The 13,359-nt window shown below is 36.1% G+C and overlaps 1 protein-coding gene and 1 non-coding gene across 2 annotated transcripts; one reads left to right on the top strand and one right to left on the bottom strand.

The window, feature by feature from the left end:
* Positions 1-9,913: 9,913 nt before the first annotated feature.
* Positions 9,914-10,014, bottom strand: LOC120087449. The gene has a single exon (XR_005484590.1). It is a non-coding gene; the product is annotated as a small nucleolar RNA R71 (small nucleolar RNA).
* A 1,621-nt stretch (positions 10,015-11,635) lies between these two features.
* Positions 11,636-13,177, top strand: LOC120084762 (uncharacterized mitochondrial protein AtMg00860-like). The gene is made up of 3 exons (XM_039040583.1): positions 11,636-11,980; positions 12,239-12,303; positions 13,039-13,177. Exons 1-3 carry the CDS (start codon positions 11,636-11,638, stop codon positions 13,175-13,177), a joined length of 549 nt encoding a protein of 182 aa, XP_038896511.1.
* Positions 13,178-13,359: the final 182 nt, after the last annotated feature.

Below are 13,359 nucleotides of genomic sequence, written 5' to 3'. Positions count from 1 at the left end.
TTAGTCATTCTATTGTGAAGATGTAGAGCTAACCATTCTTTTAGAGCTGTTCTTTACCCTTCAGAGGTGTATGTATTTATACTTGTATGTACCTACTACCATTCACTAGATGTAGTTCCCAGAGGTTGTTTGTACTCATACTTGTAGTTCATTGGTTGTATGTACATGTTCTCAGATGAATATATGTAGTTTCAGAGGTTATATACACACTTGTATGAACCTGTTGTCAATTCCCTTAAAAAGTGTAGGGTATGCTGGATTGACGAAGAAAAATATTTTGCAAAAATGTCATTTTATTAAACTTTTGATAAAAATTATTTAAAATATACTTTGAAGTTATTTTTAAAAACTAGTGTGAGGAGTTATCAAAATACTCCATGTTTTAAATGACTTATTTTTAAGATTACACACTGTGAAAAGTTATATCAAATGCACTTATAGTCATGGATATCAGTTTATGGAAAGCTATTTTATAGCTTGCCTTTGTGTTGGGGCATTTGTTTGGTTATTTGACAGGGTGTTTTGTTCCATTCTTGGATGGAATTATGTGTCCTAATGTTAACTAGTCTCTGATTTTTCTTGAAGTATGCAATTTGATGTAAAGATTATCACATCTGTTGGGCATGCCTTTTGAAAATGTGTGGTGGGAGATTTGGAAAATGTGATACTTGGTTAGGTTTCCTCTTATTTGTTTTAAAAATTTTCGTAGTTCTTTTCCAATGTGGTGGGAGATTTGACCTCTTGGTCGATAACACATACTGATGTTAGTTGTGTTTTGTTCATTTTGGTCGTAGTTTTTTTTTTTTTTTTTTTTTTTTTTTAATCTAAGGCTAATAATTTTTTTTATATATCTCTAATTTCTAATTAAAGATTGGAAAAGTTTGTTGGGTTTGATAGGTTTTCATGCATTCATTAGACCTTTGGGTTTGTACTAGGCAGAAGCTTGTTTTTGTTTTATTTGATATTGCTAATGCAATTACTTCAATAGTTCAATTGTGGGTGTTCATCATATTTGACTACTTTGATATGGGTCAAATTTGTTTATAAGATTTCTCAATTTGAATTCTTGCGTATGTAATTTACATATCTAGTTTAATATTTGCAGTTTGAAATTTATAGCCATTTAATTCATTGAAGGCAAAATGTAAATATAAAAAAAGAAATCATTTTTTAACAAGTTATCCCTTTGGTTTCCTTTTTCTTTTATATCAAAAAGTTAATTTAAAAATTCATCAATCGTTAGAAAGCTTTTCGAGATATAGAGAATATTGTGTTAGAACTAGATAATTTTTAAGGAGGATCGTATTCCTTAAATAGTTCTTGATTGAGAATACACATTATTGTAAATGAAATAAGGAGGGTCATCATTTGTTTGCGAAGGATGAGAAGCGACCTTTAGTAGTACCAAAACAAAATTGGGCAAAAGCATGATTTAAAACATATTTATGAAAATTTAGGATTTGAACAAAAACATTTTGAAACTTATACTATAAACACAAGTAATAAGGGTCCGGCGGATGGATGATTCAAAAATTAGGCAAAGAATGCGAAATGTCCCTATTTTTGAGAAAAATGTCAAATGAATCTTTGGCGTTAGATTGGGGTAAGATTACCAAAATATACTCGCGCGCACGCGGAAAAGAAATCTCCTCTCACTCTCGCTCTCGCATGTGGAAAAGACCTATTTTTCTTTCCCTTCTCGCTGATCTCGCTCTTACTGGTCTTGCTCTTCCATTCTTCACCGACTTCACTCTTCCTTTCCTCACACAATCTTGCCAGGCATCCAATATCAACAATCACTCTCCTCGGAGCTGTTCATGTGAACTCACCTTACCAGAGAAGAAGAAGAAGTAGTGGAGAAGAAGAAGATATAGTGGAAGAAGTCGGGAGAAAGGAAGAGGAAAAAGAAAAAGAAAAAGAAAAAGAAAAAAAAGGAAAAAATATGGAGAAGAAAATAAGAAAGCAAGGATAATGTAATTTCACGTGATCACATCATCAAAGGGTAATTTGACATTTTTTTAGTCATTTGGCATTTTAGGTCTTTAAAATGGGTCTTTTGGGTAATTATCTCCAAGTAGTAAAGAGATAACCTTATGTTCAATACCATTGACTCTTGATCAAAGGTATATGACTTAATTGGTTTACATTTAATTAAAATATTGTCAAGAAGGTGAGGGAGGATCTGGCGAGTGTGTAGACCAGATTGATCAGTTCCATTAGAGTGAGGCGATTTTCTATGGTCATGAGGGTTTCTTAAGCGATGATGAAGACGAATACGATGACTTGTACAATGATATTAATGTTGGGGAAGGGTTTCTTCAATCTTTAAGAAAGAACGATGGTTTGGGACATAAACACAAGGAGGAGCCAAAGATCGAGGCTGCTTCAACTGCAGCTTTCGTTCCCAAATTGGGTGCTTCGATACTTGGTGTTGATGATGTTGCAACTGAAGTTTCTTGTTTAGTGGTGGATGAAGGGAGATAGATGATATATAATTAAATTTATCCTCTCGATGATTTAAGATAAAAATTATTTCACTTATTCTAAATGCACAATCTTATGTTTTCTTATATAGGAAAGAAACCCTTTACAATTATGAAAACTCATAAAAACAATAAAGGAAAATATTCAATAATTAATATTTATGTACATAGAAATTCTAACACTCCCCTTCAAGCTGGTTTGAAGATATCTTCCATAGCCAACTTATCAACCAACCTATCAAATTGTTTCTTTAGAAGACCTTAAGTTATACATCAACAATTTGCTTGGATGTAGGAAGATAAGGAATACATATTGTTCCTGCTTCAAACTTCTCCTTGATAATATGCTTAGCAACCTCGATGTGTTTTATTCTATCATATAGAACTGGATTATGACTAATAGAAATGATAGCTTTATTGTCACAATAAACCCATATAAGTGTTGCCAAGGAAATCTTCAATTCTCCAAGAATCCTTTCGATCCATATGCCCTCACAAATCCCATGAGTTAAAGCTCTAAACTCTGCTTTAGCACTACTTTTGGACATTACATTCTATTTTTTACTTCTTGAAGTAACCAAATTTTCTCCAACGAAGAAACAATAACTAGAGGTAGATCATGTTAGTTTAAGAAAACACACAACGGAAGAAAACAAAATCATAAAGCATTCTAATTCATCAATTTTGGCTCTGAAGTAAGCATGTTCATTAAATATATTAAGAGGGTTTCAAATATACCTTTGAAGATCTTCTTCAACAACGACATTTAACTACAATCTTCTCCAAATCTGGTCGTGAACCACCATTAGAGCTACCCTACTATCTTCTAGGAGCTTTCGATTGAGTTGTGGGACTCAAAATAAGTTGGAGTTTTGGGAATTATGGAGAATAGTCACTAGTTCACAATTGAAGACCTTCTTCAACAAAATACACTAGATCGCATGAACCTTCCCACTCCAATTTTGAGTGTTTTTATCTAGCCACAACATGCAATCTTATTGCATAAAAATGGCTAAATCCACCTTGAGATATTTAGGTGGAAATTTAGTGAGGTATGACTAAGGTACTTGAATATCAAAGTGGGAAAATCCCACATTGGGGATTTTTCCATTTTTCAATTTATTTTTCTCTTTTTCATTTTGAAACTAAATTTCAAAATAAAACTGACTTTCAATTTTAGTTCTTTAATTAAAACTGAAATTTTATTAATTTTACAAAAAATAATTCAATAATTAGTTTTTCTAATAAATTAATAATTAATAATTAATTAAACAATTTTATTAATTCTATTAATTTAATATCAAATATTAAATTAATTTAACACAAATTCCACCACCATGAATCCTTATTCATGAAATTAATATTTAAATCATATTTAAATATTAATTGATTCTCCGATTTCATTTAATTCGATAATTAAACGTGTAATTATATCGCATATAATTACTAATTCTTTAATTCAAATTTGAACATTTCAAATTAACTCATCACGCTATTATAAGGCTTTTTCCATTTGTGAGCTATAGGGGGACCCAATGGAACTACACATCATGGACTCCAACGATCTTAGATTAATTAGCTAAACTTTTTTGCACCGAATTAACCCTCATTCGTTAACTACCGGGTCATTCCACTAAGGCCCAGTAATTGCATTCCCCTCACTGTAGATATATTGTGTCCACTCGATATAATCATGATTAGTAAGTTAACCCTTCACAGATTGTTCGTAATAACGATTGGGTCATTAGCTGTTTTACCCTCGAGATTACCTCTTGTTCCTTAAGTTCCACTGATTCTTTAATGAACAATTTATTTGTGATCCAATCAACAAATTAAATCCCTCTCGGGGCAATGAGAGGGTGGGATCCCTTGTTCAAGACCCAGAGTCAGCACTTGAGGGAACAACCTCTCTACTATCCCTGAAAGTGAGTAGGAGTGAATTCCATCTTGCACTCTATGTCCTCAACTATTTACCCGGTCTTACCTCTGAACTGGGGGCTTATTGAGCCGCTGCTATTGAGTTAACCTTCACCTATGAAAATCTAATGATAATCTCGAATAAACAAGCGTTCATAGTTAGCTCAGAATTAAGGTTAAATTATCTAGGTCATCGCTATGAAATAGTCAGTCTTAAACAGTAAACAACGTTATAAAGTAAGAGTGACTTATTTCTTGGTCCGATCTTATGAAAACTCATTGCATAGGACGCCCCCACTCCTCATGTCACCACATGAATGAATTAGGATCACTTCGTTTGTAGCACTTTACAACTCTTTGTAACAACTACAGAGTGGGTCGCATCCGGTAGTGTTACCAGAATAAGATATCCAACCTCATTCGTATATTATAGATCATTTTGACTATTTACTCGAACTTGGTTCACTCTTATGTCTCCACATAAAGTTCAAGTACTCATGTAATAGTCATGGATCTTTTAGTTTATTAGATTTATTTTTGAAATGAAATAAGCAATTCATATATTCAATAACAACTTTATTGAATCAATTATTGAATAAAAACTTCAATAGCAACTTTATCGATTTACAGAATAAGTTTATTGTTTACAAACCATGAGTTTTAGGACATAAAATCCAACAAACTCCCACTTGGACTAAAACTCTAGTGGTAACATACATAATGTTGAGTTTTTGAGTTTTACTAGAGAAATACAATAAACTAGGGCATCACATACCCATGATTTGCCTTTAGGTATCACATACCCATGGATTTTTCTCCCACTTTCCCTAGGTTATATAACTGTAGTCCTAGTCTCACTAGGTGATCCTCAAACACTTTAGCTGAGAGGATTGCTGTAAACATATGAGCATACAATGGACTTCTATTCAAACAATATAGGGAATGGATCTTATTTCCACAACATCTTGTTTCTCGATATTGTCACCAAGACCTGATGATTTGAGTTTCCACTAAACCCAAATTATGGCTAGGCTATTATACAATCCTTCCATTACATTGAGGTACCCTCAACTCTTTGAGTAAGATGCATCTGACATGTCCAAACAACTTTTATTACAGTGTCAACTTTAGTCAATAACTCTTATTGATATACATTTGTTTTTATGAAAAACTAAATATAATAGATGGAGATCTCTTATATGTGTACCTTTCCAGAAATTTTAGCATTTTTCAACATAATAATTTATTTATTTTTTACTTGAAAAGTATATTACTTTTGGGTTGCCTACAGATACGCATGCCGTTTGAACAATATTCCAACACTTAAGGGTTCAACACTTACACATGTGCTAATCTATTCCAAATTTCTAAACTATGTAAACATCTTTTATATATCATAAACAACTTTTATGAGTTCTCCATATCTCATATGGAGTTTCAGAAATACCTTAAAATTGGAATTATGTACAAAATGATTAAGACAACTATATGTATAGAGTTGTCACTAAACTCCAGGTTCTATCATAATAGCGCTAGAAATCTCAGATTCTTCATACTCTTAACTTTGATCTAATCGAAGTGTTTCAATTATTTTATCTAACAAGTTTTATACACCTTGAACCTTTCAAGTGTTCTAAACTTATAACTGAGGTAAACATAATTGTACTTTGAATAATTACTATAATATTCATACTTTTTTCTTCTGCTTTAACATTCCCCATACCTCAAAAATCTGAATGTATAAGCTTTAAGGGTTCTCTGGTTAAAAATTTGATCATCTTATCTTCAAGATATGACACATATAAAGTTTAAAAGTTTTTTCTTCTAACTTATTTAGATGACCACTTTTAACGTCCTTCTTAATCTAATTAAGATATTATGTGACAAAATTCTTAATTACCAAAGATAAGTACTAGAATACACCATTTGCCTTATTATTTTTTAGTCATTTTAAATATCTAAATATTTGAGATGACCTTTATCTTGGTAGGTTTTAACACAGAAGTTGCTTTATAGTAGAGCAAAAATATATCTTTTGCTAATGAACATTTCATTTATAACAAGAGATTTTATACAACTTGTCCTTTACAAAAGATAAAACAACTTTTATTACATTAACAAAAGTAAAATGATTCATCTTCTGTCAGCAACTCCAAAATCTCACACTGGGCTTACTGAGATGCTCTCCCATGTTCACAACCTGAAGCATTATCTCGTTTACAAGCAACCCTCAGGAACTAATTTCCTTGTTTTACTTGTTTTGCTTTTTTCTCTGCAAGGTATTACGGGAAGTTTCTCTTCCAGTGCCCATCTTTGCTATAGTAGAAACATTTTTCTTTGTCTGCAGCTTTGGCCTTGCCTTTGTAGCTAGTAGAAGTTTTCTTTTTCCCTTTCCTTTTTTTTTTTTTTCAATGGAATACTTTTATTCTTAAAAGAAGAAGAAACATCAGACTTTTTAAAGGACGATCCTCTTTTCTCAGCAGCGACAACATTTACCTATGTTTCTTGTTCTTTTGTTCTAAAAAATGGACTGAAAAGCTTGTAGCTCATTGAAAAGTGTAGTCAGGTTGTATTCTATCTTGTTCATTAACACATTTATGCGAAATTGCAAGAAGCTCTTCGGAAGAGATTCTAGAATAAAACTGACTTGGCTCCTCTCGTCTACGACAACTCCGTTTTACCTCTGCCACATTGAAATAGACCATCATGTCCAGGATATGTTCTCTAATAGAAGCCTATTCTTTCATTCGGCAGTTGTAAATATATTTGATAGCATAATGCCTCAGGGAGAAGGACAGTTGTCTAAACATCCCACGTAGAGATTCCATAATCTCTTTGGCAGTGTACATGCTTTCGTGTTTCTTAGCCAGAACATCAGATATGCTGGCAAGAATGTAGTCACGGGCTTTCTCATTCGCCTTCATCCATTTGTCATATGCTTCCCGAATAGTTCAGTTTGCATTTGAGCTAGGGATGAGAAGACATTCCTTTGTCAAAACGAACCTTAAGTTGTTTGTCACCAGTATGTGTTCAAATTTGATTTTCATGTAGCATAATTGTCCCCAGTTAATTTATTCGAAGCCAATAGTTGTATCAATGAACTAGTCATTCTGAAAATATAAATAAAACCCTTTTCAGTGAATTGATTTTAAACCCAATAAAGTTTTAGCAAAGTAATAATGTACCTAAAATTCAATATCTTTGCAACAATTCTATAGTGGGTCAGAATAAGTGCTATCGATAGATGATAACTTGTAGAAATACAAGTTATTTTGGTTTTTAAGTTGGAACAACTAAGGTTTTTAATGATAAATTCTCCTCATTTTTAGAAGAAACGCATGGAATTACTCAAACATTAGCAAACTCATGCAAAAGAATGTTTATTACTAAATACTGCGGCACTAACGCGTTATATTGCAGGATTTCAACAAGAAGCTAACGCATGAGTAAGAAGTGTCACAAGCTAAATTTCTAACACATGGGCCATGTGTCGGAGGTAATTCAATGCAGAGAAGATTCATTGATGCAGTCTATTTGTGTCAAATCACCACTTGCAAGTATTGGCACCTGCAGCAGGCGACGTCTGAAAAGCTTCTGAGTGTCAGGCAGCTGACCAGGGCATAGACTTTAATGTTGCCCATCACCAAGCTGAAGATGACCAACGCTTATAAATAGATGAAATCCCTCCAGAGTTCAAATATACATATTCAGAAAATTTTCAAGTTCTCACTCTCTGTATTAGCGTAGTCATAGTTATAGATCTTTAGAAGCTGTGCTGTGGTGCCAAGAAGATCAGAAGGGAAGAGAACCACCATCACCGCCAGTCAAGGAGCGAAAGAAGCCGAGCTTGAGAAAGACACTTCGTCCGATTCTTACACAAGTGGTTGTTCACAACTATAATTGAGCCAAAGAGATACAAGAGATTGTACTCTACGACTTGACTCAGTTTCTTTCATCTCATTTATTGCTTTCATTTCATCTGATTAAATATTGCTTTTGTAAAGACAATATGCTTCTTTATAAATTCATATATTTGATCCATCACACTTATGCCATTGGTTATTTCTTGTTTATGTTGAATGCATTTATACTTTATGTAAAACTTCATTTCAAACGCCTAAGCCAACTTGATCAATTGGTAAAAGTATCCTTAGCTTAGATTATTCGAAAGAGTAAATAAGCCAACATCAAGTAAAACGCCTAATACATCTAGAGATAGACTTACTGGTGTTTATTGCATCCTATGTTTGACGCATGCATCCTAGAGATAGGTTTTGTATATTATTCGCGTTGAGAAGTGTCGAATAAGAGTCTAACGCTTAAACAAAGATAAGCAAGCCACCTCATCCACATCACATTCTGGTTCGTGTACATTCATCTTAGATCGACGCATACCACTTACATTAAATCCATTTTCACATGATCCATCATTCACTACTCAACTCTTTTGTATCTTCTTGCATAAGCACAACACCTTAGTGTAAATAACACATTTCTCTCATACATTTAGGAAACCCCTACAACAGCTACAACGCAAGGCCTGCGTTAGCTTAACTGAATTCCTAAGTTCGACCCTGGACTTACCAGGAACCTAAATTGAATTTATACTTGGGTCTGATTTAGGAAAACTTGAACGTCAATAGGAGGAGTGTCGTGGGTTCTGTTGCACATCTCTAACGCACCAACGCGTTATAAGTACATAAACACATCAAAGCATCAATGCATCATTTATACTCAGAACTTATTTTTCCAATTTATTTTATACAATACACTCCCAGCTCGAATCACGATAGCAACGAACAAGGTTTTGGCGTCATTGCCAGGGATTCAAAAACAAAACTAACCAGAAATTTCGTTTGTATCTTTTGTAGGAACACTTCAGTCGAGGGAGTATTACAAGCAAAGCCTAAGCTTGTGAACATTTATGAGTAGGGAGAGCACTCCCAAACTTATATACGACCTCGAGATTGAAAGGACCTTCTGACTTAGAAACCGATTTAATCGTTGTCGAAGGTTGAGGCAACAACTTCTCAGACAACAGAATAGGCAACAAGTAGTGGCAGACAACTAGGCAAATCAGAACTTAGCTCAGTAACTAGCTCATGCTGCACAAAATCCGATCCTAATGGCAAACAGTAGCATGCATCCTATGAGGGAGTACGCGTTCCCTGTATTGTATGATTTCTCTCCAGGAATCATATACCTAACATCAGATGGAACGAGGTTCGAAATAAATCTGTAATGCTTCAAATGCTCCAGACTGCTGGACAATTTGGGGTGGTTGTGGAGAAGATCCTCACGCCCACATGAAGCGTTTCTTGGAAACGTGTAATTCATTTGTGATTCCTGGAATCACCCCAGAGGCGATCAGGCTATCTTTGTTCCCTTATTCTTTGCGTGATGACGCAAAACAATGGGTAAGCTCACTGGAGCCTGGTGAAATCACTACCTAGGAGAAGTTGGTGGAGAAATTTATGCAAAAATACTTCCCACCTACCACCAACGCGAGGAGGCGTCGAGAGATTATGAACTTTGAACAAGAAGAAGCTGAAACCTTAAGTGCCGCATGGGAGCGTTTTAAGGGATTGGTCAAAAATTGCCCTAATCATGGACAACTTTTTATGGTGGATTGAATAGAGTATCGCAGATGGCAGTTGACGCAGTGGTAGCTGGTGGAGTTATGGATAAATCTTACACTAAGGCTAAAGAGATATTAGACCGCATTGCTAAACATAACATGGAATGGGTGGACGATACATATGGCGGAAGAGCTGACAGGAAGAAGAGATCTCAGAATGTTAATTCTATCAATTCCAATGCAATAGCCACACTTTCTACACAAGTGGCTACGATGACCAACTTTTTGCAGAACATATCGCTAGGGAACACATCAAATCAGCAGAAAGTGAATCAGGTAGAGGCATTTGGGCAGCCCATGGTTAGCTGTGTGGGCTGTGGAGATCCTCATTCTTATGCTGAGTGCCCACAAAACCCGCAGTCAGTATGCTTCATTAAAAACAACCCATTTTCCAATACATATAATCCTAGATGGAGGAACCATCCAAATTTTTCTTGGACAGGAGGAAATCAACAGGAGCACCACCCAGGGGCGAATCAACAGTAAAGGCAAGAACTGCAGCCTGCATTTCAACTAATGTATCAGCCACATCAACAGTCCTTTAATAGAGGAGGACAGGAATTGAGCTTAGGATCTCCGCTTGAGAACCTATTAAAGGAGTACATAGCCCAGAATGACGCGTTACTGAAAAGCCAGGCATCGTCTATCAGGAACCTGAAGATACAGGTAGGGCAGATAGCGAGCGATTGAAAATAGGTAGCTTGGAGTTCTACCTAACAACACTGAAACTCCTGGGAACAACAATGGAAAGGAGCAATGTCACGCAGTGACGTTGCGAAGTGGAAAAGCTCTTGAAGAAAGAAGAATGAATCCAAGAAACCGCGAATCTTACTGAGCCTAACGAACACTCTCTTTTGCAGATGCTGAAAAAGCACATGCGTGCAATAGGTTGGATGCTAGCGGATATCCGTGGCATTAACCCATCTTATTGCATGCATAAAATCAGGCTGGAAGAAGGGAAGTCGGGATCGATTGAGCCTCAAAGAAGGCTGAACCCCATAATGAAGGAGGTAGTCAAGAAAGAAATCTTAAAATGGCTGGACGCAGGAATGATCTATCCTATATCTGACAGTAGCTGGATAAGCCCAGTCCAATGCATTTCCAAGAAAGGGGGAACAACTATGATAGTCAATACCAATAATGAACTCATTCCTTCGAGGACTGTCACGGGCTGGCGCATCTATATGGACTATAGGAAGCTCAACGCAACAACTAAGAAAGACCATTTCCCCTTCCTTTCATTGACCAAATGCTTGACAAACTTGCTGGCAAAGAATTTTATTGTTTCCTTGATGGATACTCTGGTTATAACCAGATTTTGATTGACCCAGAAGATCAGGAAAATACAACATTTACCTGTCCCTTAGGAATGTTCGCGTTTAAACTCATGCCCTTTGGACTGTGTAACACACCTAGAACATTCCAAAGGTGTATGATGGCTATTTTCTCTGACTTCTTGGAGAAGACCGTTGAAGTCTTCATGGACGATTTCTCAGTATTTGGAGACTTATTCCAATCATGCTTAGATAATTTAGAGGTCGTCCTCGCTCGATGCGAGGAAACGAACCTTGTGTTGAATTAGGAAAAATGTCACTTCATGGTGACTGAAAGAATTGTCTTAGGCCACAAAGTATCTAAAGCTGGGTTGGAAGTTGATGAAGCCAAGATAGATGTCATAGCTAAACTTCCACCAACATCAAATGTTAAAGCTCTACGAAGTTTTCTAGGGCATGCTGGCTTCTATCGAAGGTTCGTTAAAGGATTTTCTCAAGTTGCGCGACCTCTCAGTGCATTACTAGAGGCGAATCGGCTTTACAATTTCAATGAAGACTGCTGTGACACGTTTGAAACATTGAAATATGCATTGACTACAACTCCGGTACTAATAGCACTGGATTGGATGCAACCTTTTATTCTCATGTGCGACGCGAGTGATGTTGCAGTAGGTACAATGTTGGGACAGAAGAAAGGAAATTTTATACATCCCATCTCTTACACGTCCAAGACACTAAATGACTCCTAGGAACACTACACAACCATTGAAAAAGAAATGTTGGCTGTAGTGTTTGGCATTGAGAAGTTTAGATCTTATTTAGTTGGTGCGTCAGCCACCATTTACACAAATCACTCAGCCATAAAGTTCCTAATGAGTAAGAAGGACATGAAGCCAAGATTAATAAGATGGGTGTTGCTGTTACAGAAATTTGATATTGATATTCAGGACAGAAAGGGAACCGAGAATCAGGTGGCTGACCACTTATCCAGGTTAGAAAATCAGGAAATGTAAGATCAAGAAAGTGAAATCAAGGACGCATTTCCTGATGAAAGCTTATTCAGAGTTGAAGGCAGGGAACCTTGGTACGCGGACATAGTTAATTACTTAACTACCAAGCAATTTCCTGAGAACTTCAACTCTCAGCAAAAGAAGCAGTTAGTATATGATAGTAAATTTTATTTTTGGGATGAACCGTTTCTCTATAAACAAGGCCTTGATTCCATAATGCGTCGATGCATTCCGGAGGAGGAGACACAACGCATCTCGGCTGAGTGTCATGACTCTCCTTACGGAGGGCATTTTGGTGGGCAAAGAACTGCTGCGAAGATCCTTCAAAGTGGATACTTCTGGCCTACCCTCTTTAAGGATGTAAGGGATTTTGTTCGTAAATGTGACCCCTGCCAATGCACCGGGAATATTTCATCAAAGGACGCAATGCCCTTGAACAATATTCTTGAAGTTGAATTATTTGATGTTTGGGGCATTGATTTTATGGGACCTTTTCCCCTGTCCTACGGGCAACAATATATCCTGCTTGCAGTAGACTATGTATCAAAGTGGGTAGAAGCAATAGCTTGTACCAGAAATGATGCATCCATTGTTTCTAAGTTTCTTACCAGGAACATCTTCACACGCTTTGGAACGCCAAGAGGCCTGATAAGTGACAAAGGTACGCATTTCATTAATCGCATTATTTCTAAATTACTTGCCAAATATAATGTTAGGCACAAGATCGCTACTGCCTACCACCCACAAACAAATGGTCAAGCTGAGATATCCAATAGGGAAATAAAATCTATCCTGGAGAAAGTTGTCAACGCATCGCAGAAAGACTCGACACGGATGCTAGATGAAGCGCCCTAGGCCTACAGGACTGCCTACAAGACCCCCATAGGTATGTGTCTATAATCTCTAGTATTTGGAAAAGCTTGTCACTTACTCCTAAAGTTGGAGCACAAGGCTTTTTGGGCAATTAAGAAGCTAAATTTGAACTTGGACGCCGCGGGCGCTCAACGCAAACTTCAGCTCAATGAGCTTGAGGAGTG

Source organism: Benincasa hispida, chromosome 9 (genome assembly GCF_009727055.1).
Source record: "Benincasa hispida cultivar B227 chromosome 9, ASM972705v1, whole genome shotgun sequence".
Taxonomy (NCBI): Eukaryota; Viridiplantae; Streptophyta; class Magnoliopsida; order Cucurbitales; family Cucurbitaceae; genus Benincasa; species Benincasa hispida.
The sequence above is the reverse complement of the archived record's forward strand: the minus strand, read 5'-3'. Positions and strand labels throughout refer to the sequence as shown.